Raw genomic sequence first — 27,213 nt, 5'->3', positions numbered from 1 at the left:
ACAAGAGCAAGTCAGAGGCCAGGAATCCTGTGGCGAGTAACTCACCTCCTGACTCCACAGTGCCTGTCAACCATCTACAAGGCACAAGTCAGGAGTGTGATGGAATACTCACCACGTGCCTGGACGAGTGCAGCTCCAGCAACACTCAAGAAGCTTGACGCCATCCAGAGCAAAGAGGCCCACTTGATTGGCACCCCATCCACAAACATTCACTCGCTCCACCACTGATGCACAGTGGCATCAGTGTGTATCATCTACAAGATGCACTGTAGGAACTCACCAAGGCTCCTTAGACAGCACCTTCCAAACTCACTACCAGTACCAACCAGCAGGGCAGGGGCAGCACACACATTGGAACACCACCACCTCGAAGTTCTCCTTCGAGCCACTCACTATCCTGACTTGGAAATATACCGCTGTTCCTTCAGCTGGTTCAAAAACCTGGAATTCCCTCCCTAAGAGCACTCTAGGTGCACCTACATCACATGGACTTCAGCGGGCCAAGAAGGCAATTAACCACCACCTTCTCAAGGGCATTTAGGGATGGAGATAAATGCTGGCTTAGCCAACGATGCCCACCTCCCATAAATTAATGCAAATAAAATAAAATCAGCTGAATCTGGAAATTGATTCACTCGGCCATTGCATTTGCTGACAGAACAGCTCAGTTACGCCTGAGAGGTATACATGTGTGTGGAGGTGCAAATTATGAGGGGCATAGATAGGGTTGACAGGAAAGACTTGTTTCTCCTGGCTGATGGGCCAATTACCGAGGGCATATATATAAGGTGATTGCTAGAAGGATTAGAGGGGGTATTAGAAAAACTTTTTTCATGCAGGGGGCAGTGGGGTGTCTGGAACTCACTGCCCAAATCGGTGGTTGAGGCTCATTTAAAAAGGTACCTGGATTTGCACCTAAAGTGCTGTAACCTGCAAGGCTCCGGGGCACGTGCTGGAATGTGGGATTGAAAATGAACGGTTTGTTTCTTTTTCCTCTTTTTTTGATCAGAAAAGACCCAATGGGTTGAATGGCCTCTTTCTGCACTGTATCTTTTCTATGGTTCTCTTTGCCCATCTATTAACACTCCAGCTTTAAAAGTTTGAAGGATTTGATCCACAATTCCCATGTTCTTACTGACAAGACAGATTTTAAATGTTGTGTCCATGTGAAGAAAGATCACTTCGTCAGACCGCCTGCTGAGACACCAGTGAGCTCACAGAGAACAGTCACTGGTTATTCTGCTGTTATTTACACCCGGGACAGAACAAAACGGAGGAGTCCTGCAATTTGGTTGCCACATCAATTGATTTAATAATTTTATACCTAGGCCCTCTGGTTCCAATCGTTGTCGGATTTTGAAAAAAGTTTTATTGTTAAACGAAATGTGCTTTCAATGGCGTCGGGTTTTCCCAGCATTCAATGTGGGGCAGAATCTGTCCTATCCTCACTACAGAAGCCCTTTGCGCAGTCGCGGTACCAGGCAATGACTGGAACATGCGCAGTACTGTCTGTAATTGGGGTTGTTCGAAGGACCTGAGAAATGGCGAGTAAAAAGAGCCGGTCAGTGGGCAGGAATGGGCGCGGCGGAGTGGGTGGGGAGGCTTCATAAACACCCGGTAGTGGCCTGAAACCGTGTATAAGATGCTACCAGTCCCGCGGTTACACCGAATGGGGCGGCGGCGATGATACCTGTGGCCACATCTCTCCTTGGACACAGGCCCGAGTAACGGGCGCCATCTTTATAGGGGCTTTTGTAGCAGGACGCATGCGCGGCCGCCATCTTTGTAGGGGCAGTACGTAGAATGGCGCATGTGCGGAGAGAGCGTGTGAATTTCTGTCCTGGATTGACAGGGATGGATTTTGGATATTTGTTTTACAGGGGGTTAAAAGGGGAGGATTGACAGACGAGAACCTCAAGCCAAATATCACATCAAAACCAGACAGACTCACTCGGCTCATCAGAACTTGAATATAATTGGACTTTGAATCTGGAAGTTAGACAATTTGTCTGTTCTGTCTGTGGGCCAAGATTTAAGGTAAGAGTAAGAATAATTAACTGGGGCGAAGCCAACTTCGACAGGTCAAGAATGGATGTGACCCAGTAAGCAGGTTGGCATGTGAAACTGTAAATAAACAATGGGCTGCCTTTAATGAAGAAATAGTTCAGACACAGTGAAAGAATATTCCCACGCAGAAGAAAGGTAAAAGTGGTGAGATTAAGATGAAGTTGAAAAAGTGTGCTTGTGACAGATGTCAGGTGGATAATAGAACAGAGAACCAGGCTGAATGAAGAAGGTTCAGAGGGGTAAAAGCAAAATACTGCGGATGCTCGAAATCTGAAACAAAAGCAAAAATAGCTGGAAAAACTCAGCAGGTCAGCAGGAGAGGAAGACGGAGTTAACGTTTCGAGTCCGTATGATTTGATGACAATTCAAGGTTCAGAGGGGGGTGGAGAAAGCAAACAAGAGAAGCAAAGCGAGGGTATGAGAAGAGACTGGCAGCTAACACAGAAGGAAATCAAAACATCTTCTACAGGCATATAAATAGCATAAGGGTCGTGAAAAGAGTATTAGGGACCAACAAGGCGATTAAACCATTGGGGCAGGAGTCATGGATGTGGTATTAAATGAATATTTTGCATTGCATCTACCTTGACCAAGAAATAGGTTTCTGCACAGGCCATGGTGAAAGAGGAGGTAGATCAGACACTTGCGGAGTTTAAAATTGATAAGGGGAATATATTGGATAGGCTGTCTGATAAATTTGATCAGGCACCAGGATAGGATGAGATGCATCCAAGGATACCGAGGGAAGTGAGAGGTGAAATTGTGGAGGCACTGACCATAATTTTCCAATCCTCCTTAGACTCACAGATGGCGACAGAAGATTGCTGAATCGCAAATGTTACACCATTGTTCAAAAAATTGGTGTAATGATAAGCCCAGCAGGCACAGGGCAGTCAGTTTAACCTCAATGTTGGGATGCTTCCAGAAATGATAAGTCAGGACAAAATTAATAGTCACTTGAGCAAATGTGGGTTAATTAAGGAAAACCAGCTTAAGGTTTATGAAAGAGGGTTGTTTTACTCGTTCATGAGACATGGGCATCGCTGGCTAGGCCAGCATCTATTGCCCATCCCTAATTAACCTTGAACAAAAACAGAATTACCTGGAAAAACTCAGCAAGTCCGGCAGCATCGGCGGAGAAGAAAAGAGTAGACGTTTCGAGTCCTCATGACCCTTCAACAGAACTGAGTAATATTGGGAGAGGGGTGAAATATAAGCTGGTTTAAGGTGGGGGGGCAGGGGGGGGGGGGTGGTGGGGGGAGAGAAGTTGGGGGGGGCGGTTGGTTGTAGGGACAAGCAAGCAGTGATAGGAGCAGATAATCAAAAGATGTCACAGACAAAGGAACAAAGAGGTGTTGAAGGTGGTGATATTATTTAAGAGAATGTGCTAATTAAGAATGGATGGCAGGACACTCAACGTACAGCTCTAGTGGGGGTGGGGTGGAAAGACTGACAGGGCATTACAGGTATGGATTTAAAAATAATGGAAATAGGTGGGAAAAGAAAAATCTATATAAATTATTGGAAAAAACAAAAGGGAGGGGGAAGAAACAGAAAGGGGGTGGGGATGGAGGAGGGAGTTCAAGATCTAAAGTTGTTGAATTCAATATTCAGTCTGGAAGGCTGTAAAGTGCCTAGTCGGAAGATGAGGTGCTGTTCCTCCAGTTTGCGTTGGGCATCACTGGAACAATGCAGCAAGCCAAGGACAGACATGTGGGCAAGAGAGCAGGGTGGAGTGTTAAAATGGCAAGTGACAGGGAGGTTTTGGTCTTTCTTGCGGACATACCGCAGGTGTTCTGCAAAGCGGTCGCCCAGTTTACGTTTGGCCTCTCCAATGTAGAGGAGACCGCATTGGGAGCAACGAATGCAGTAGACTAAGTTAGGGGAAATGCAAGTGAAATGCTGCCTCACTTGAAAGGAGTGTTTGGGCCCTTGGACGGTGAGGAGAGAGGAAGCGAAGGGGCAGGTGTTGCATCTTCCTACTAGGCACTTTACAGCCTTCCGGACTGAATATTGAATTCAACAACTTTAGATCTTGAACTACCTCCTCCATCCCCACCCCCTTTCCGTTTCTTCTCCCTCCCTTTTGTTTTTTCCAATAATTTATATAGATTTTTCTTTTCCCACCTATTTCCATTGTTTTTAAATCTATACCTGTAATGCCCTGTCAGTCTTTCCACCCCACCCCCACTAGAGCTGTACGTTGAGTATCCTGCCATCCATTCTTAATTAGCACATTCTCTTAGATAATATCACCACCTTTAACACCTCTTTGTTCCTTTGTCTGTGACATCTTTTGATTATCTGCTCCTATCACTGCTTGCTTGTCCCTACAACCACCCCACCCTCAACTTTTCTCCCCCCGCTCCCCACCTTAAGCCAGCTTATATTTCACCCCTCTCCTAATATTACTCAGTTCTGTTGAAGGGTCATGAGGACTCGAAACGTCAACTCTTTTCTTCTCCGCCGATGCTGCCCGACCTGCTGAGTTTTTCCAGGTAATTCTGTTTTTGTTTTGGATTTCCAGCATCCACAGTAGTTTTTTTTTATCTCTAATTAACCTTGTTCAGGTGGCGTTTTAGTGTCAACCACATTGCTGTGGGTCTGGAGTCACCTGTAGGCCAGACCAGGTAAGGATTGCAGATTCCCTTCCCTAAAGGACATTAGTAAACCAGATGGGTTTTTAATGACAATCGACAATGGTTTCATGGTCATCATCAGACCTTTAATTCCATATTTTTTATTAAATTCAAATCCCACCATCTGCCTTGGTGGGATATGAACTCGGGTCCCCAGAGCATTACCCTGGGTCTCGGGATTATGAAGGGAATGTCGTTAATGTGATGTACGTGGACTTCAAAATGGAATTAGATAAAGTGCTGCACAATAGACTTGTGAGCAAAGTTATAGATCGTAATAAAAGGTACAGTAGTGTTGTGGATAAAAGCCACTCAGAGTCTGGAGTAAACTGAAAGAAAGACATTTTATTACGAGTATTCAGAGGAATACTTCAGTGAACCCAAGCAGCTCAGAGAGCAGTTATTGTGATATTTGTACATAACAGCTTCAGCTGCCACATGAGCGAGCGAGTTTTGTCTGCTCATGGCCTTCATGTACCCTTTATAACCATGTCCAATAAGATTCTCATGGATAAGCAGGCTAGTGGAACAGTGCAAAATGTAAAAAGACAGAAAAAAGCAGCTTGGGCTTATCAGCTGCAGTAACTTCATCTCTATACACATCCAGAAAAACAAAAGCAGGTGTGTGGGCCAAGGGATGTTGGAAAAATACAGCGAAGGAGACAGCTTTCATAACTGTAACTCACTTTGTACCTCATATTGATCATATTGACCCTTTATTCCCCACATCAGGTGGTCTTAGTGATATGTAGTCAGAAGCTCAGCTTGTGGTAAAATATGACACCAAGATTGTGAACAGTCTGGTTCAGCCTCAAAGTTGTCGGAGAGATGGATGGTATTGATGAGGGAGTGGAGTTTGTATCGGGATGGAAGACAATGACTTCAGTCTTCTCAATATTTAAATGGAGGAAAATTCTGTTCATCCAGTACTGGATGTCAGACAAGTAAGGACGGTGTGTGGCTTGTAGGGGAAGGTGTTCACATATATCTGCTACCCTGGTCCTCCTAGGGGGTGGAGGTTGAGGGTCTGGGAGATTCTATCAAACTTCTGGAAAAAATTAACAAGGATTTGGTCGAATTATAGATGTATCAAATCCCGCTCCTTCATCCCTGCATCTCCCACTTCTCTTTCTTGCTCCTCCCAGAGGTGCTCGGCTTTTGTATAGGCCCTGACCAGTTGACAAGTCCCCTTCCCTGAAGGACATCAGTGAGCCAGTTGGGTTTTTACAACAATCTAACAGTTTTCATGGTCACTTTTTCCTAGTGCTGGCCCCACAAATTACCAGATCTATTCAGCTCAATTTCACAACCTGCCTTTGTGTTTTTGTGGGTACTCTTTCATTGGCTTCTTCCTGCTTTGAACTATTTTTTCAGGATTTACAGTTGGGAAACTGAAACCAAACATCACATCAGAATCTGATGGTGTTGCCCAGTTTATCGTAATCTGATCATCATTGGATTTTGAACATGGAAGGACAAAGCACCGTTCACAGTGGGGAGAAACCGTACATGTGCTCTGTGTGTGGACGAGGCTTCAGCCGGTCATCTGACCTGTTGAAACACAAGTGCAGTCACACCGGGGACAAGCCTTGGAAATGTGGAGACTGTGGGAAAGGATTCAATTACCCATCCCAGCTGGAAATTCATTGGCGCACTCACACTGGGGAGAGACCGTTCATGTGTTCAGTGTGTGGGACAGGATTTTCTGATTCATCCACCCTACTGAGACACCAGCCCATTCACACTGGGGAGAAGCCATTCACCTGCTCAGAGTGTGGGAAGGGATTCACTCAGATTTCTGACCTGATGAAACACAAGCGAGTTCATAGCGGGGCGAGGCCATTCACCTGCTCTGAGTGTGGGAAGGGATTCACTCAGTCGTCCAACCTGCTGAGACACCAGCGAGTTCACACCGGAGAGAGGCCATTCACCTGCTCCGAGTGTGGGAAGGGATTCATTGAGTCATCTAACCTGCTGAAACACCAGCGAGTTCACAAGTAACTGCAAGAGTTTAATTTCATTATGAATGACATTCATATCTGAATCATGTTCATTGGGGTCTGTTTCTGTTGATGTTAATAAACTTCAGCCCAGTTATATATTCTAGATAAAGTACAAATAGATGAGTTTTGTGTTAAACAAACAGTGTTGAGTCTTTTTAATATCTCTAACACAAGTTTGTTCCTTTTGAAGGGCTCTCCCTTTCCCCTGTCTCCTCCATCCTCACCTCTAACTACAAGTGTGAGGAGCTCATGGAGCTTCTTTGTCACTAAGGTTGAGACAATCTGATCAGCTGCCTCTGCTGCTTCCCTTCTTCCCACTAACCCACCAGGAAAATTGTCTGTAAAGTTCCCCCTTGTCTGAGCCCTGAACCCACAACTTCCATTAGTTTCTCTTCCATCTCCCCTCATGTCCTCTGAGTGTTCATCTTGCCCAATGGACCCACCTCCTGCTCCGTCGACCCTATTCCCACTAAACTGCTGACCACTAAACTTCCTCATGTTCGCTGATATGGTTAACAGATCTCTCTTTTCAGGTACTGTCTCTCTCTCTCCTTAAACCTGCCTCTTTACCCCCATCCTCAAAAATGCAAACCCTTAAGCTCTCCCATATTTGCAAACTACTGCCCCATCTCCAACCTCACATTCCTGTCCAAAATCTTTAAATGTTTTATAGACTCCAAATCCAAGTTCATCTTTCCCAAAACTCCATGTTTGAACCCCTGCAATCAGGTTTCTGCAGTGTTGAAACAGCTCTTCTCAAAACCACCAATGATATTGTTGTGGGACAAACCACTCAGAATCTGGAGCAAACTGAAAATCAGAAATTTTATTCCAAGCCTGCAGGGGGGAAGCTTCAACTAAACTGAAGCATCCCAAAGAGCAGTTACAATAACATACATTTATACACAGCACAGCTTCAGCTGGCTGCATGAGCAAGCGGGTTTTGTCTGTTCATGGCCTTCATGTTCCCCTCTTAAACACATCCTATCATATGCTCACAGATAAGCAGGCTAGTGAGGCGATGCAAAATGTGAAAAAAACAGAAAAGACATCGGGCTTTTCAGCTCCAGTAACTTCATCTCTATGCACATATGGAAAAAAACAACAGCAGATGTGTGGGCCAAGGGATGTAGTGGAAAAATGCAGTGAGAGGCGCAGCTTTCATGAATATAACTCACTTTATAACTCATATTAATCTTTTAAACCCTTTATTCCCCACATCAATCCCTCCTGTAAGGCCCTAAACACTTTACATCTGACCAGGCAGACACAACTCATCTGATTGGACCCTCAGGGGACAGGTTTTTCCAGGGATCCTACTGGACTCCCGTGGGCACCATGTCCTTGGTGCTATTTACATCCCACGTCAGGTTGAAGTCCCCTTACAGCTTTGCTGGACATCCCAGTGATGTCCACATCAACTTAAAGCATGAAGAGTCAAATTAAACACTATAAATATCGTCTTGACCTCCCTTCTCTAGAGGTGGTGCTGAGACAGCAACTGAGGCATATCCCCTGTTTGACATCACTACCATTTGCGCAGGGTGTGAGATCCTCACCCTTTGGTAACAGGAAATGCAGATGCTGATGATCAGGACGAGCACTGAAGTGACAGCAGCAGCCATTCTGCCGAATTCCCACCAATTATATTGCATGTGGCCTGCCGCAGCGCCAGCACTAGCAGAGCCCCTCAATACCCTGGCCCTCCCTTTGGCTCAATCCACTTGCACTCTGCTTATTTTATTTCAGATTTCCAGCATCCGCAGTATTTAACTTTTATTTTGCTGTTTTTGTTTTGTTCTTCAGGCGCCTCTCCAAGGCCTGTAATAAAACTGAAGAAAAATAAAACTAAAAAAGCTTACTTTCCTAGGTAAACAAAAGCTTCAACCATCTTAAACTAAAATAAATTGAAGAGGGTGGTGCTTCCCACAACTTGTGAGCTCCAGATCATAACCTCAAGGCTGAAGCTTATCTTTAGGGAATCAAACTTTTCGATGCCCTTTTCAAATCTCCTCTGTCACCATTCTTTTTGTAAACTGTGACGAGTTTTGCGCCACACATGTCCTCTGGAATGGATCCTACCCTCCAACAGAGGAGCAGGAGGTCATGAAGCAATGTGGTCGATGAATTTCAGTGCTGGTGTGATGCTGGGTATATCCCAGTGATTGGCAGATCGTATCAAACAGCATGTCCCATTGGCCGTTCACAAAAGGCATTGTGCTGACCATATCCAATCAGCATGCGCTTCCAAAACTCAAAACATAGGGTCAAACATTAGTTGTCACCCCGCCACCAATTGGACAACACCTGCTGGACAATCCTGATTGTGCTAAGAATTACACTGAAAACTGATTTAGGATTGTCAGATGGTTTACCAGACCAATACCTAGAATGGGTGGTTGTCTCATTAGGAAAGGTTGACAAGGCTCTGCTTGTATCCACAGGAATTTAGAAGAGTAAGAGCGACTTGATTGAAACATATAAGATCCTGAGGGCAATTTACACGGTAGATGTGGAGCGAATGTTTCCTCTTATGAGAGAATCTACTACTTGGGGTTATTGTTTAAAAATAAGTGGCTGCCTATTGAAGACAGAGATGAGGAGTTTTTTTTCTCTCAGAGGGTCGTGAGCCTTTCGAACTCTCTTCTCAAAATGCGATGGAAGCAGAGTCATGAATATTTTTAAGGCAGAGCTGGATAGATTCTTGATAAGCAAGGGGGTGAAAGCTTAATGGGGGTAGGCAGGAATGTGGAGTTGAGGTTACCATCAGATCAGCCATTGACTTATCTAATGGAGGAGCAGGCTTGAGGGGCCGAGTGACCTACTCCAGATCCTAATGCATTTGTTTGTCTGTATGTTCAAATGTCAGTGCGGCTCACTTACACTTGCTAGAAGCCACATATATTCACACACAAGGCCTTGTCCTTCACAGACAGAAGGAACATGTGCACACTTTGTGCCTTTTCCAACTAAACAAAGCTTAGGGAACAGCCATTCCCTGGTTCCTTCCCCGGGGCAATGCCTTGACCAATCAGAGTTGACCTGCCCAATTTGAAACTGAACATTGCTGGGCAGTTAACTGTTCCGTGCTCCATTCTCCATAGCAATGCGTCCACCAATCAGAATCCACTTACCAACCAATCAACGCTCTCTTCACATGCAGCATAAATTATTGTTCCCCCATTACAATTGTAATTTCTTGCGAATCTGTCCTGACGAGTGCAAGATGAAAAGCTTTGACAGCATGTCTCTTTTTTCATCAATACTCAAGTTCCGCACAACCAAACAAATATTTTAGATAAATTTCCTAATAATCTAATTTCATAATGGAGGTGACACTGTGTGTAATGTGCAAGTCAGTAAGAATTATCAGCAAGGATTAATCAGCACTTTCCAATTGGAGATGTTAATCAGTGGAACCTCTCAGACACTGAAGTGTAGATTTTGCACCAAAGATCAATTTAGGATTGAATTAAAAGTTCATAATTTTATTGAAATCGAGTTCCTGTTGAGAGTTCCTGAATTAAGGGGAAAGATCACAGATGGTGCTTTTAAACTGCAGCCCCAAAAATCAGTTACAGATCCAGAATGTTAAACTCCAACCAGTTATAGTGATTGTAAACATTAGCAGAAACAAACCAAATATTGTCAGACTTTTAATCCTGGACGTGATTAACAGCAGCAGTAACCGCAGAATGCAACCCTGCAGTCACCTGTGAATTCACTGGTGAGTCCGCAGGTTGGAGCACCTTGTGAATCCCTTTACACACACGGAGCAGGTGAATGGTCTCTCCTCAGTGTGAGCATGCTGCTGAGTCTGAAGGTTGGATGACTGCCTAAAAATCTTTTAACAGGCGGTGCTGCTGAATTGATTCTCCTCAGTGTGAATTTGGTGGTGTGACTGGAGGCCAGATAACCGAGTGAATCCCTTCCCACAAACAGAGCAGGTGAATGGTCTCTCCCCAGTGTGAGTGCGCTGGAGTCTCACCAGGTCAAATGAGTGAGCAAATTTGTTCCCACACTTGGAGCAGGTTAACGGTCTCTCCCCAGTTTGAGTGCGTTGGTGTGCAGTGAGGGTGGATGATTGCCTGAAACTCTTTCCACAGTAAGCGCAGTTGAATGGCTTCACCTCAGTGTGAATTCGCTGATGTTCAATGAGATTAGATGACTGCTTGAAACTCTTCCCACAGTAAGTGCAGCTGAATGGATTCACCTCAGTGTGAATTCTCTGGTGTAACATCAAGGAGGTTTTCTGAGTGAATCCCTTCCCACACATGGAACACATGAACAGCCTCTCCCCAGTGTGAATGCGTAGATGGTTTTCCAGCTGGGATGGATAATTGAATCCTTTCCCACAGGCCTCACATTTCCACAGTTTTTCCACGGTGCCAATGTCTTTGTGTCTCTCCAGGTTTGGATGATCAGCTTAATCCTCGTCAACACACAGAACACGTGGATGGTTTCTCCCCACTGTGAATGGTGTGATGTTTTTTCAGGCTATGTAACTGGCTAAAGCTCTTTCCACAGTCAGTTCACTGGAACACTCTCACTTGGGTGTGTGTGTCGGTCTCGGTGCCTTTCCAGTCATAGTGATGTTTGAAATCTTTTTCCACAGACAGGACAGACAAAGATTTCTTCTTCCACATTCAAAGGCCAATGATATTCGGGTCCTGAATAATCAAGTGACTCAACTAAGATGTTTGTTTTTGAATTTCTGCACCTGCAAATCCTTCCCTTCTAATACCTGCAAAAAGAGTTTACAAAGTTATTCACTGCCAGTACAGGGTAGAAATTCAGAACAGACAATTCTAGTTTCTATGGAACATTTCTTCCTCTCTTGTTCCCCCAAAGCTGTAAATCCCCATCCCACACATTCGTCCTCCACCCTTTACTGAAATTCAAACCCATCACACAATTACTTTCCTCCACTCTCAGGGAGGGTTCAGTTCTCAAGCTCCTCTGGAGTGAGAATAAAATCAATGAACTGGTCATTTTCTCTCCTGATCACTGGGACCCTCAAGCCCCACCCACTCTCTGTTGCATCACTAATATGGCTGCCCTGCATAGCAGGATGTCGGCCGTTAACCTGGCCCTGTTCCCAGGAGGGAGAAGCCCTGCAGCTGAAAACCAGGGAGCTGCCAATTCTGAATAAGGGTTTACCGTCTCCACAAAGTTTTTTCAAATCCTCCCCGTCCTGCCGCTGGCTCCATTGCTCCCTCCACCGGCTGCAATTTCTTTCCATCACATTGCCGACCAGGAACCTCTCCCACTCTTACCATGTGCTATTGGTGTGTATTGGAAGGATTTACAAATTCATACTCAACCGGTTTGGTCACATGCAAATGCACCTTCCTTGGCCATCAAGACCTAAAGTGTGACTTGAACCTGGAGCATTTGGTTCAGAGACAGGATGGTCCGCACTACATTTTTAAATTGATTTAACAGTCTTATTTACTGCCAAAATTCTGCATCTTTTTGTTCAAACTTTCAATCTTCTTTGGGCGTAGGCAGAAAAGTAAGAGTTGAGGCTACAATCAGATCAGCCATGATCTTATGGAAAAGCGGAGCATGTTCGAAGGGCTGAATGGCCTCCTCCTGCTCCTCAGACCTTTGTTCCTCTGCGGATGTGACAAACAAGCGTCTCTCCATCGCCATCACTGCGCATACTCCAGCTCACAAAGGTCGCGGAGTGATTGACGGCAGCGCTGAACCAATAGGAAGAGGGGGCGGGCCTGCAGGTGCAGCTGGTCCTCCAACCAATCGGAGTGAGTGGGGGGCGGGGCCGGGTCGCCCACCTGGCTGCGCATGCGTCCTACCTCAAGAAAGATGGCGGCCGTTAACCCGGGCCTGTCAGCGGGAAAAGCCCGAGCAGCTGCCGCCGGTTCAAACCCGGGCCCGGGATCTTCTTACTGGGGGCTTGGGGTCTACACCGGGTGTTTGTGAACCCTCCTGTCTAACCCAGCCGCCGGCTCCATTCCTCCCCGCTCACCCGGCAGCTTCTCATCCGATAAACTGCCGCCGCCCCGCTCGGTGTAACCGCGGCACCGGGAGTTTCTTATTGGGGTTTGACGCCTCCACTGGGTGTTCCTGAAATCTTGCCACCCACTCGGCCCCTCCATTTCTGCTCACCCACCGACTCCATTCACCATTTCTCTAGCCCCATTTTTTGTATGGTACTGCGTCTGCGCACGGCATTCCAGTACTGAGGATAGGGCACATTCCGATCCCCGGGGCATGCTGGGTAAGCGCGCCGCTATTGAAAGGCGACGTTGCTGAATCTGAAGAATCGTTTGGGATGAAGAAAAACAGAAAATTCTGGAAAACTCTCCAGGCCTAACAGCATATATGGAGAGTAAAACAGAGTTAACAGCATCTGTGTAGAGATAAACAGAGTTAACGTTTCCTGTGTCTCTTCTTCAGTGCAGTTTGGGATGCCCGCCTGGGCTGCAAGCTGACAGATAGAATCACAGCGTTAATCGGTCAGCTGAAAAGGGAAAGTAATTTATTTGGTCAATCTCTTGCTGACACAGCAGCACAATCGGACCGGTACTTCATGTGTGCAAAGAGAATTACTCAGTTTCCCTACCTCTGAATAATCCAACTTTAAAAGTTCAAAGGATTTGATCTACAATTGGTGCGTTTTTACTGAATTCCAGACGCCCACCACTCTCTGGATGAAAAAGTTTTTCCTCATGTCCCCTTTAATGATTCTACCAATCACCTTAAATCTATGCCCCCTGGTAATTGACCCCTCAGCTTAGGGAAACAGGTATTTCCTGTCTGCTTTATCTAGGCCCCTCATAATTCTGTACACCTCAATGAAGTCACCCTTCAGCCTCCTCTGTTTTAAGGAAAATAACCCCAGCCTATCCAATCCCTCCTCATAAGCCGCAACTTTCAAACCCTGGCAACATTCTTGTAAATATCCTCTGCACTCTCGCAGATCAAATATGCCCTTCCATTTCTTAGCTGCACCTCCTTCTAAACATTGCAAACTGCTCTTGCAGCTTTCACTTTGATATTTTTCTCTATAACATTTTAATATAAAGCTGCACGATTAATGTGAATAAAGTTTGTTCTGGTAAAAATGTGTTCACCCCCTTGGAAAACTGAACTACATTGACACAAACAGAGGAACACATACGGACATATACAGCGAGAGTGACAGAGGCCTGAGGAGAGACAAAAACGCAGAAAGTGAGATGTCACCAACCTGACCAATTATTGCTCCATTTCAGACTGCAAATTTAGTGAATGTTTGCAGATGAAACGACATAGGAATCCTGGGGGTGTCTGAATGGCTTTTATTTGATTTAACCAATAATTAATTCTGCAGGCAGTTTGTTGCAATCAGGAGTGATATGAAGGGAAGTTGGTCAGATTCGAAGCACATTGGAAAACCCCAAGGACTGTAAATGTATTGCCTGAAGCACTCAGTCACAATCAGCTGTGGGTGATATGTTGTTTGTAAAAAATAATAGAATGGATACAGCGAGTTATAGATAAAAAAATGCCTTTCAGTCCTTGCTATTGCCCAACCTTTCCCCAGTAATTTATACTGCCTCTCTTTCTTCAAACTAAATGTAACACTGCACTGGTCAGCTGTCTCTTCACTGCACTTAGAAATTTTTGCAAGTGCGTCAAACAGCAAGATACCTGAAAGTTTGGCAGTGGTGGGTATCGAGCCCAAATCAACATAGAGATTAGAACCTGAACCCGCTTGGCCACATTACCATGTTCATATTCAACGCAACCATTGCCTTGACTGGCACTGGCACTGAATTAGAATATAAAAAACTATGGTCAGGAATAGTCCATGCGGCCCCTCGAGCATTCTCAGCTACTTAATAAGATTGTGTAAAAACATCAATCATCCTCAACTTTGTAACATATGGCATTTAGTAGCTGAACAGTCCGCACTCAAAAATAAACAGAAAAAACTTTCCTCTTGCATATTTTAAAACTGCTCTTTTTTTCTGTACCATCTTAATATGAAGCCCCACAACTAAGCTGAATAATGTTTGGATGGTAAAAATTAGCAACTGAACAACATTGACTCTCACACGGGACACACACGGACATATACACGTTGTCACGATTTGAAGTTGTGCATATTTTCACACTGGCTTTCAATGTGCAGAAAGTGGAGCTGTGATCAGCTTATATCGCTCAAAAGATGTACAGCAAGAATGTACATAACAGGTTGAAGCTCACAGTGCCTGCTTGAGCTCGGCGAGCTGCATTGAATGATTGAGACCATTTAATTGCCTTTCAGGGAGTCTGGTTCCAAATTCTATGATAGAAATGAAAACAAAACTTGCTGAATTTGCTCAGTGTCCTGAATTCAAAGCATCGGATAGAAGATAAGAAAGTATATCTTGCTAGAGTGAGTTATGAAATAGAATGATAGTAAAAGTTGTAACCGTGGTGGTAGGAAACATAAAATGACAGAAAGTTACATAAAGAAAGCGGCCATTCGGCCTGGTGCGCTGCTTTCAAAGAGCAGTGTCAATATTCAGGGTTTCATCACATTACTGAGAGAGGACCTTAGATTGAAGGATCAACATGTAGAATCAGCCTGGGTGGAGCTAAGAAACAACTAGAGGCAAGAAACATTGGTGGGAGTTGTTTATAGGAGACCACTGTAGTGGTAGTGTTGGGAATGGGATAAATCAGGAATTTAGAGCTGCAGGTGACATGGATAATACTGGAATAATATCCTGACTTGCATCCCCATCTCTATAGTCAGTGCTTCGTATCCTATCAGTCCTATTCTTTTATTTTCACTTCCTTACTCCACCTCTGAATTTACCACAGTTCCGGGTTGTCAAAGGAAACGTTGCCAGCTCTACTGTTATCCAGTGAGTTTCACATAAGCAGCTTTTCTTCGAATATTCATTTCAAATACAATAATAAAACAATTAGACCTACCATGTACCTACATCTAACCCATTAGAAAACTATGGCATCATTGGATTCAAAGAAACCCGTCAATTATTCCCTCTTCCTCAGCTCCACAATGAGTGAGACAGGGAAAAGCAGAAAAGCAGCAATATTCCAGCCCTGCACTCTCCAATCACCCACTGCCAGCAGAAAGCGGCGACTGCAGCTTCACTCAGCGGGTTACTGCCCATCCCTGGGACGCGAGATATTCCAGCCCGGGCCAAACCCCCCAATACGCCGAGCACAGGCTCAGGAAATCGCAGGTACATTATAAACAAAAACAGAAAAAGCTGTAAAAACTCAGCAGGTCTCACAGCATCTGTGGAGAGAAAAACAGAGTTAACGTTTCAAGTCCATATGACTCTCCTTCAGAGATAAAGAGAAGTAAAATGTAATGAAATTTATATTGTCCAAAGGGGGTCAAGCAGGTGAAGCTGGATAGAAGGCCAGCAATAGATGGGGGCAAATGAGAGACTGACAAAGATGTCAGCAACAAAAGGACAAAGGGGGTGTTAATGGCAGTGGTAAGTGGTAAAGGAGGTGCTGATAGTGGCATTAAGGTAATAAAGCAGAATGTGATAATCCCAGGACAAGGGTAAGCACTCTGAAAAGAACAATATGAACAACTAACAGATGGCCCTTTTGGGGGCGGGGTGGAAGGAGGGGACGGTGGTGGGGGAAAAATATAGAAAATAGAATAAAAAGTGGGGATAAAACAATTAATTAATGAAAAATTGAAGTAAATAAGAATGGAAATAATAAATGGATAAAAAAATGAAAACAATTAAAAAGTAAAAATGACTATTGAGAAAAGGGGGTAATAAAAAGGGTGAGGATGAAGGAGAGAGTTCACGGTCTGAAGCTGTTGAACTCAGTGTTAAGTCCAGAAGGCTGTGAAGAGCCTAGTCGGAAGATGAGGTGCTGTTCCTCCAGTTTGCGTTGGGCTTCACTGGAACATTGCAGCAGGCCAAGGACGGACATGTGGGCATGAGAGCAGGGTGGAGTGTTGAAATGGTGAGTGACAGGGAGGTCTGGGTCATGCTTGCGGACAGACCGAAGGTGTTCCACAAAGCAGTCACCCAGTCTGCGTTTGGTCTCTCCAATGTAGGGGAGAATGCATTGGGAGCAGCAAATGCAGTAGACCAAATTGAATGAGGTGCAAGTGCTTCACCTGAATGGAATGTTTGGACCCTTGGACGGTGAGGAGGGAGGAGGTAAAGGGGCAGGTTTTGCACCTGCTGTGATTGCATGGGGAGGTGTTGTGGGAAGGGGTAAGGTGTTGGGAATGATGGGGGAGTGGGTCAGGTTGCCCTGAGCTGGTGGTTGATGCGGAAACTCCCGTGGGATTAAATAAAAGAACACCGGGAAAAACAGCTGTAGTCCCATGAGCTACAGAGAAACAGGTAGAGCGTGGGGTTAGATTGGACTGGTCATTTTCTTCCATCATGGAGATGATGGGTCGAATGGACTCCTTCTGGGTCGTAAACATTCCCGTTTCCTTGTTTCTATGTTTTAAATGATGAGATTTTTCCTGTGTGTTTGCTCAATGATTTTTTTGTTAAAGGTAACGGTGGAGAAGGATTTAAAGTTTTCGGTGTGGGACAGGAGTGAAATGCGTCAACAGAGAAGGAACAGATTTCCATTCAGAGCAGAAATAGATGACAGACACAGAATGACTCTCCGACCTTTAGTTTCTTTACTAGTTTCATTACCATCACATCTGCCTTGTATCCTCATCTTTTTTGATATTTAATCTCTCTAATCATCCGACCACAAATCTTCTCTTCTATTCTTTCACCATCGCCCTATCCCTGTCTGTGTACTTAAATCTGCTGCAGTTCTAACCTTTTTGCTAGTTCCAATGGAAGGCTGGTGACCTGAACCGTTAACTGTCGATCACTTCCCCTCTCTCCTGCTTGAGACGGATTTCTATTTTGTAGCATTCATAACGTTTGCTTTACATATGAAATCCGCCCCTTGATGCTGCATGGAAGCTTTGTCTTTGAATTATTATGGAGAGAAGGTTGGATAGTGGTAAAATCATTCTAGTAATAATCCTGCAACCGATGTTCAAATCCCAGGATAGCAGCGGGTGGAATTTAAATTCAGTGAATCATTAAATGTGTGTAATTGACAGCGAGTGTCAGTAAGGGTGACGATCATTGTCATAAAAACTTATTTGGCTCATTTGCTGTTTAGGGATATTAACAATTCATCTTTAAAAGTTGGAAGCATTTGATCCATAATCAACACATTCTTAATGACTAGGCACAATTAAAATGTTCCGTGTATGGGGGAAAACATCAGTTGTTCACCTGATCTGCTGAGACTCCAGTGAGTTCACATCTAACTATAGTGGTTTGTTCTGCTGGCAATTACATTGAGTGCAAAAGTATGGTGCAGCCATTGTGCACTTTAGTTTAGAAATCAATTCACAATTTTATATCTGATCCCTATAGTTCCATCATATTCATGCGCATCAGGTGCTGCAACGGTAACACGTTGGTCATCTGGGCTCCGCAAAGAGTGAGAAATAACTGATTGTAGGAGGGTAATGGAGGCAGCGGAGTGGGTGGGTAGCATTTATAAACACCCAGTGGAGGCCTCAAACCCACAGGCAGAACATACAGTTCCCACGTTTGTAGCCAATCGAGCGGCAACTGCGTGGCCTCGTCTGCCCCTCACATTTCCACATTAAAGGCCGCCATCTTTTTTGGGGGCAATGTGCAGCAGGTCGCATGCGCGGTCATCTGGTCCAGATAGCAGGAAGAGAGAATATTGTCACTCCCTATCCTGGACTGACAGGGGTGGATTTTGGAAAATCCTTTTACAGGGGATTAGAAGGGAAGGGTTTACACACAGCAAACCAAGAAAAACGTTTTTCTCATCGCAATTTCTATCCTGGACTGACAGTGATGACTATTCTAAACTTCTATTGCAGGATGTTAGAAGGGGCGGATGAACAGACGTGAAAGTTAATTCAAGTATCACATGCAGACCTGACAGAGTCATTCCATTCATCAGAACCTGACTATCATCAGCATTTGAACATGAAAGGAATAAGGTTTGCCCATTCTATCTGTGGGAAAAGATTTAAAACAACAGTGAGACTGGAAAAACAGAGGGAGAGACCGTGGAGGGATTTGATAACAAGGATGAGAATTTTAAAATTGAGATGTTGCTTCACCGGGAGCCTGTGTAGGGCAATGAGCAGAGTGGTGATGAGGGTGTGAGTAAGATTTACTGAGATTTGATACAGGTATTCAAAATCATGACGGTTCTGGCAGAGTAGATAGGGACAAACTGTAATCATTGGTGGAAGGATCAATAGCGAGAGGGAGCAGATTTAAAGTATGAAAAAAGGATCAATGGAGACACGAGGAGAAACTTTTTCACACAGCGAGTAGTTAAAATCTGGAATGTGCTGCCTGTAAGTGTGGTAGAGGCAGGTTCAATTGAGGCATTCAAGAGAGAATTGGATTATTATCCGAAAAGGAAGAATGTGCAGGTTATGGGGTGATAGTGGGGGAATGGCACTAAGTAAACTGCTCATTCAGAGATCTGATGTAGATAGGACTGGCCGAATAGTCTCATGTACTGTAACGATTCTGTGATACAATGAACTTTTGGATGATCTCACGTTTATGGAGGTTGAATGTGGGAGGCCAGATAGGAAAGTGTCTCAGAGTCAAATCTGGAGAGAACACAGGAGAGGATGAGAGTTTCAGAAATGGTTGAGCTGAGGCAGAGGTAAAGTCGAGTGATGTTACTGAGTTGGATCCACCCGATCACAGACGTTCCTTTTTATTCTTCGCTTCCGGCCCCCCATTCACTGTATCAGACCCTATCACATTTCTATCTTTCCCTAGTTCTGAGGAAGGGTCATCGGAACATGATACATTAACTCTCATTCTCTCCACAGATGCTGCCTGACCTGCTGAGTATTTCTGACATTTTCTGTTTTTATTACTGAGGTGGAAATAGGCGGTCTTGGTGATGATGTGGATATGTGGTTGGAACCTCATCTTGGGGTGAAATATTTCATCATGGTTGTGAGCAGTCTGATTCAGCCTCAGGCAGTTGCCAGGGAGAGGGATGGCATCGGTGCCTAGGGAGTGGAGTTTGTAGCGGGGACTGAAGACAATGGCTTCAATCTTGGCAATATTAAAATGGAAAAAAAATTCTGTTCACCCAGTACTGGATGTCAGACAAGTCAGGATGGTGTGTGACATGCAGGGGAACTTGGAGGTGATGGTGTTCACATACACCTGCTACCCTGGTCCTTCTAGGTAGTGGAGGTTGAGGGTTTGGGAAGTTTTGCCAAAGCTCTAGTTGCTGCTCCCACTTCTCTCTCTGCCCCTCGCTCACTCTCTTCCTCTCTCTCTCTGTCTCTCCTATGTCTCTTTCCTCCCTTAGATGTCAGGGTCATGTGTCGGCTCAGACTTAGTGGCAGTTTCCCCTCCCTGAAGGACATTAATGAACCAGTTGGGTTCTAATGACAATGCAGCAGTTTTCATTGTCACTTTTTCCTAGTGCCGGTCCCACAAATTATCAGATCTATTCAGCTCAGTTTCACAATCTGTCTTTGTGTTTTTGTGGGTTCTCTCTCAATCCTTTTTTTCCTTTTATAAATCAATTTCACAGACAATTAGAAGGGGAGGATTTGCAGTCATGAAACTGAAAACAAACATCTCATCAGGATCTGACGGAATCACCCAATTTATCATAACCCAAATAGCACAGGATTTTGAACGTGGAAGGAAAAAGCACCATTCATGGTGTAGAGAAACCATGGAAATATGGAGACTGTAAGGAGAGATTCAGTTACCCATCTGAGCTGGAAAGTTACTGACGCACTCACACTGGGGAGAGGCTGTTCACCTGCTCTGAATGTGGGGAAGGATTCATTCAGACATCCAACCTGCTGAGACACATGAGAGTTCACACTGGAGAGAGACCGTTTAAATGCCCAGGCTGCGGGAAGTGCTATAAAAGTTCGGGGGAACAGATGTCCCATCAACGTGTTCACTCTGATGAGAGACTGTTCAGGTGCTCTCACCGTGGGACTGAGCTCAGGCAATCATCGGAACTTACTGTACACCAGCGAATTCACCAGGGAAAGACCATTCACCTGCTCTGATTGCGGCAAGGTATTCATTTAGTCATCTGACCTGGTGACATACCAGCGAGTTCACACTGGGGAGAGGCCCTTCACCTGCTGTAAATGTGGGAAGGGATTTACTACTTCATCCAGCCGGCAGAGACACCAGCAAGTTCACACTGCAGAGAGGCTGCTCACCTGCTCCGAGTTTGAGACTTGATTCACTCGAGCATTCACCCTGCAAAGTCAACAGTGAGCTAACAAGTAAATACAGTGATTGTATTTTATTGTTAATCACATCCAGGACTGAACCATGTTGATTGGGCTCCATTTCTGCTGATGTTAATAAACTCCAGGCCAGTTATAAGTGTTGATATTCTGGATAAAAGTCAAATAAATCAGCTTTTTGTTAAACTCATGGTGTGACAGGTCTTTTTAATCTCTAACAGAAGATAGCTCCTTTTGAAGGGCTCTCCCTCTCCCCTGTCTTCTCCATCCTCACCTCCAACAACAAGTGTGAGGATCTCATGGAGCTTCTTAGTCACAAAGATTGAGACAATCTGATAAGCTGCCTCCGCTGCTTGCCTCCATTCCACTAGCCCACCGGGACAAACTGTCTCTAAAATTCCTTCTTTCCATACCTCTAAATTCAAATCTTCCTTTATTGTCTCCCCTCATGCCCTTTCAAAGCTCATCTTGTCGATGAGACCCACCTCCTCCTCCATCAACACTATTCCCCCTGAGCTGCTCACTGCCCAACATCCCCATTTTCGATAGATTGTTAACAGTTCTCTCTCTCTCTTCAGGTATTGCCTCTCTAACCTTCAAATCTGCAATAATTTCTTCAATAAAACCAATCCATGACTCCAATGTCCTTGCAAACTCCCGCCCCATCTGTAATCTCCATTTCCTCTCCAAATTTCTTGTCACATCCCAAATCGATGCCTATTTTTCCTGGAACTCCATGTTTCGATCCCTCCAATAAGAACACTTCCCCTGTCACAGTATCGAATCAGCTCTTCTCAAAGTCACAAATTACATCCGATTTGAATGTGACAAAGGTAAACTCTCCCTCATTGTCCTTCTCAGTCTGTCCACAACCTTTGACACCATTGACCAAACCATCCCACTCCAATGCCTCTCCACTGGTATCGTGCTGGGTGGGACTGCACGCTCTTGATTCCTTTCTTATCTATCTCACTGTAGCTAGGGATACACCTGAAGTAGCTGTGATTATTTGAGTTACATTTTCACAGGCTCACTCACTCAGTAAATGATCAGCTGTCACAGAATTTTGACAGAAAACTGTTCCATTGTTATGCTAGCTATGACAGTATCTTGTAGAGCAAATGTTTCTATCTACACCAGCCCTTCTGCATAAGATCACTAAAGAAGAGTGAAAATGTTACAGTCCACAACCAAAGCTCATTGTGGTAAAAAAATAATCTGATGACCCCAAATAAAATTCAAAATATAGCACAACAGAAGTGTTGTTCTGCTACAGGTTTATCGATAGAGATGGATTATCAATCATTAGATCATAAGAAATAGGAACAGGAGTAGGCTATTTGGCCCAGCGAACTTGCTTCGCCATTCCACAAGATCTTGGCTGATCTGATTGTCTCCTTAACTCCACTTTCCTGCCTATCCCCAAAATACATAACTGCCTTGTTGATCAAAAATCTACTTAACCCAGACCTGAATATACTCAATCACCCACCCTGCACTGCTCCCTAGGAAGAGAATTCCAAAGACTAACAACCTTCTGAGAAAACAAATTCCTCCTCATCTCCATATTAAATGCATGGCTCCTTAGCTGTGCTCTCTCGTTGTGGATTCCCTCAAGAGTGGTAACATCCTCGCAGCTCTTACAGGTTTCAATAGCTTTCAATCACCTTTCATTCTTCTCAACTCCATGGCCAGAGGCTCAAACTTCCTTCGTAAGAGAACAGTACCATCCTAGGAATCAACGGGGTCAATTGCTCCACTGAACGGCATCACATTCAATTAAGTCCCTGTTCAATATTATCCCACAACTATATTATGACATTGTGCAAATGGTAGGAGCTGGAACTTGATATTCCTAATTTTTCAATCCCTATGCCAACAGAATCTCACCCTCCCTTCCCCAGATTCAGGCAAAGATTAACTGAGTCGGCCTCTGATGGCGGCTGGATTACCCACAATCCAATGCGCCTCAGAATCCGCTCTATCTGCCGCGGATTGTCCTTATCGATGGCGCATGCCCGGAGTCTCCCGCTCTGCTGCTTGAGGTTGGTGCCGGAGAGAAGCTGGAAGCGGCGGATGATGAGAGTGGAGAATGTTCATTGGTTCAGAGATAAAAACAAAAAACTGCGGATGCTGGAAATCCAAAACAAAAACAGAATTACCTGGAAAAACTCAGCAGGTCTGGCAGCATTGGCGGAGAAGAAAAGAGTTGACGTTTCGAGTCAGATTCGGCTCTGGACTCGCACTCGGGATTTGTAAACCCCGCCCCCCGACACTGACCTCTCACCTGACAGCTCACAATGCCCGGCTGATTGACGGCAGTTCCCGACCAATAGGAAGAGGGGGCGGAACTGGAGGAACGAGCAGGAGCGGCTGGTTCTCCGACCAATCGGAAAGAATGAGGGGGCGGGGCCTAGCTGGAGTGAAGCATGCGCAGTGTGAGTAATGGCGGGGGAAAGATCTTTTTCTGGGTCTGTGATCGGTAAGGTGATTTACGGCGGAGTGGAGGGATCGCTGGATCGGGCGGGTGGGCGGAGAGGCTTCATAAACATTATCTGTTTGCAGCAAATCCAGAAAAAAAATTTCTGGGACCTGGCGGACCGTCTCTCCGTTCGCTCCGCGTGGGCCCGCAGTTTTCTTCCAGCTATAGACACTGGTTAACGGCCGCCATCTTTATTTGGGGCCATGTGCAGCGGGGCGCATGCGCCGCCGCCATGTTTGTAGTGGGCAAGGTATTTGGAATCTTTTCAATGACAACGTGAACAATTTGTCCATCAAACTGCTTCACGTTTTGAGTTACAATGTCTTATTAATGAAGCAGAACAACGGTATATGTCCAAGTCAGTAACAATAATTTGTATTTATTTTGTGCCTTTAACATAATAAAATATTCCAATTTCACTGAAATTTTACTAAGTAACATTTGACATTGAGCCACATAAGGAGCAGGTATTACCACATATTAGGGCAGGTGAACAAAAGCTTGGTCAAAGAGGTAGGTTTTTCAAAGTGTCTTAAACAGGGAAAGTGAGGTGGAGAGGTTTAAGGAGGAAGTTCCAGAGCTTGTGGCCTAGGCACATGAAAGAACAGTCACCAACGGTGAAGCGATTAAAATCAGGAATGCCCAAGAGGCCGGAATCTGATGAGTGTGGAGGTCTTGGAGGGGTGTGCGGCTCTTTGAAAGTTTTAGTTGCATTGTCGATATATGAAATCTTTCACCTTTACCCACTGTCTCTCCAACGTCTCTTTCTCTCTCACTCCTGTCACAGAGGCGGTGTGCTGTGTAGGCCCAGACCAGGTGGCAGGTTCTCTTCCCTGGATGACATTAGTGAACCAGTTGAGTTTCTTGTGACAATCCAGCAGCTTTCACAGTCCCTTTTTCCTCATGCCGGCCCCGCAAATTACCAGATTCATTCAGCTCAATTTCACAACCTGCCTTTGTGTTTTTGTGGGTTCTCTCTCACTCCCTTTTTTCTGTTTTAAATCAATTTCACAGGGTATTAGAAGGGGAGGATTTGCAGTCGGGAAACTCAAACCAAACATCACATCAGGATCTGATGGAGTCGGTCAGTATATCGTAACCTGAGTATCACTCGTTTTTGAATATGGTAGGAAAAAGGATTCTTCACAGTGGGGAGAAACCGTACACGTGTTCTGTTTGTGGACGAGGTTTCAGCCGATCATCTGGCCTATCAAAACATAAATGCCATAATGGAGAGAAACCATGGAAATGTGCAGACTGTGGGAAGGGATTCAATTACCCATTTGAACTGGAAACTCATCGACGCACTCACACTGGAGAGAGACCATTCACCTGCTCCAAGTGTAAGAAGGGATTCGCTACGTCATCCAGCCTGCTGAGACACCAGCGTGTTCACACTGATGAGAGACCTTTTAAGTGCCAAGAATGTGGGAAGGTTTATAAAAGTTCTGGGGACTTGATGCGCCATCAACATATTCACACTGACGAGAGACCATTTAGGTGCTCTCACTGTGGGAGTGGGTTCAGGCAATCATCCCAACTCACTGCACACCAGCGAGTTCACACTGGGGAGAGACCTTTTAAATGCACAGACTGTGGGAAGTGCTTTAAGAGTTCTGGGGAACTGCTGTGCCATCAACGTGTTCACAAGGATGAGAGACCGTTCAGGTGCTGTCACTGTGGTAGTGGCTTCAGGCGATCATCCCATCTCACTGTACACCAGCGAATTCACACTGGGGAGAGGCCGTTTACCTGCTCCGCATGTGGGAAGGGATTCACTCGTTTATCCAGCCTGAAGACACACCAAAGAGTTCACACTGACAAGAGACCTATTATGTGCCCAGAGTGTGGCCAGTTCCATAAAATTTCCCAGGAACTGATGTCCCATCAATGTGTTCACACTGATGAGAGACCGTCCAAATGCTCTCACTTAGGACAGGGTTCAGGTGATCATCTCAACTCACTGTACACCAGCGAATTCACACTGAGGAAAGGCTGTTCACCTGCTCCGAGTGTGGGAAGGGATTCACTGTTCCATCTGTAAACACAACAGTGAGTTTACAAGTAACTACACTGATTGAATTTTGTGTTAATCACATCCAGGACTGTCTCAGCTGATTTTAATACACTCCATTTATAGGGGTCAATATTGTGGATAAAAGTGAAATAAATTTGCTTTCTTTTAAACTCACTCTGTGTCAAGCCTTTTTAATATCTCTGACTCAATTTCCATGTGAACATACGAAATTGAATGAAGAGAAGGACACACGGCTCCTCGACTCTTCTCCATTATTCAATAAGATCATGGCTGATCTGATTGTAACCTCAGTTCCACGATCTCACCTACCCCGAGTAACCATTCACCCAATTGCTTATCAAGAATCCATCTACCTCTGCCTCAAAAATATTCAAAGACTCTGCTTCCACCGCCTTTTGAGGAAGAGAGTTCCAAAGATTTACTACCATCTAAGATGGTAGTAAACCCTCATCTCTGTCCTAAATGGGCAACCTCTTATTCTAGAACCCCTAGTTCTAGATTCTCCCTCAAGAGGAAACATCCTTTCCACACCCAATCTCACAAGACCCCTCATGATCTTAGCTGTTTCAATCAAGTGGCCTCTTACTCTTCTAAACTCCAGTAGATACAAGCCTGGCCTGTCCAACCATTCCTCATAAGAAAACATCCCATTCCGGGTATTGGTCTAGTAAACCTTCTCCAAACTGCTCCAATGCGTTTACATCATTCCTTAAATTGGGTCGGAAACCTTGGGTTGGAAACAACTGTATGAAACTTAAATAAGGGTAATTACAATGGAATGAGGGCAGAGTTGGCTGGAGTGAACTGAGAAAGCAGTTTAGCAGAAAAGACGGTTGATGAACAATGGCAAGCATTTACCAAAACAGTTCATGACTCTCAACAATGATATACCCCGGTGAGGAAGAAGGATTCATGGAAGCGGATAAACCAACCATGGTTAACTAAGGAAGTTAAGGACAGTGTCAAATTGAAAGAACAAACAAACAATGTGGCAAAGATTAGTGTAACACGGAGGATTGTGAAAGTTTTAAAAACCAACAAAAGATAACAAAAAAAAATAAAGGGGGAGAAAATAAATTTTGAGGGTAAAATTGCAAGTAATATAAAAACGGACAGTGATAGCTTCTTTAAATATATAAAAAGGAAGAGTGAGACCAAAGTGAACATAAACCCCTTAGAGAATGAGGCTGTAGAAATAATAATGGGGAACAGGAAATGGCAGAGGAGTTGATAAAATTCTTTCTTCAGCCTTCATGGTAGAAGATACTAATAGTATTCCAAAAATACTGTATAATCAAGGGGCAAGGTAGGAGGACGGGTGGGGTTGGGAGGGGTGCGTTGCAGTGGGAGAAATAGTGCTCGGGAAACTAATGCGGCTAAAGGCTGATAAGTCCCCTGCATCTGATGAGTTGCATCCTATGATATTAAAGGAAGCTGCAAATATAGTGGATGCACTGGTAGTAATCTTCCAAGAATCCTTAGATTCTGGATAAGTCCCAGAGGATTGGAGAATGGCCAATGTAACACCCGTATTGAAAAAGGGAGGGAGACAAAGAACAGGTAACCATAGGCCAGTGAGATTAACATCTGTCACTGGGAAAATGTTGGAGTCTATTATGAAGGATGCAATAGCAGAGCATTTAGAAATGCATAACCTAATCAAGCAGAGTCAGCATGTTTCATGAAGTGGAAATCTTGCCTAACATGTTTAT

The 27,213-nt window shown here is 44.6% G+C and overlaps 2 protein-coding genes across 2 annotated transcripts in view; one reads left to right on the top strand and one right to left on the bottom strand.

Annotated features, from left to right (window-relative positions):
• Positions 1-27,213, bottom strand: part of LOC144697988 (uncharacterized) — a 298,820-nt gene that overhangs the window by 213,095 nt on the left and 58,512 nt on the right. The gene's annotated exons all lie outside the window — the stretch shown is intronic.
• LOC144697985 (uncharacterized) lies at positions 1,836-25,624 on the top strand. The gene is made up of 3 exons (XM_078569935.1): positions 1,836-2,037; positions 6,081-6,695; positions 24,563-25,624. The coding sequence occupies exons 2-3, from the start codon at positions 6,174-6,176 to the stop codon at positions 25,505-25,507; spliced, it is 1,467 nt and encodes a 488-aa protein (XP_078426061.1). The 5' UTR covers positions 1,836-2,037; positions 6,081-6,173; the 3' UTR covers positions 25,508-25,624.

Source organism: Cetorhinus maximus, chromosome 23, assembly GCF_964194155.1.
Source record: "Cetorhinus maximus chromosome 23, sCetMax3.hap1.1, whole genome shotgun sequence".
Classification (NCBI taxonomy): domain Eukaryota; kingdom Metazoa; phylum Chordata; class Chondrichthyes; order Lamniformes; family Cetorhinidae; genus Cetorhinus; species Cetorhinus maximus.
The sequence above is the reverse complement of the archived record's forward strand: the minus strand, read 5'-3'. Positions and strand labels throughout refer to the sequence as shown.

Excerpts from the sequence above, each read along its gene's own strand:
- LOC144697985 (XM_078569935.1), top strand. The coding sequence starts at position 6,174 with ATGGAAGGACAAAGCACCGTTCACAGTGGGGAGAAACCGTACATGTGC. Across the intron at positions 6,696-24,562 it reads ACCTGCTGAAACACCAGCGA|CCTGAGTATCACTCGTTTTT; the intron begins GTTCACAAGTAA and ends AGTATATCGTAA.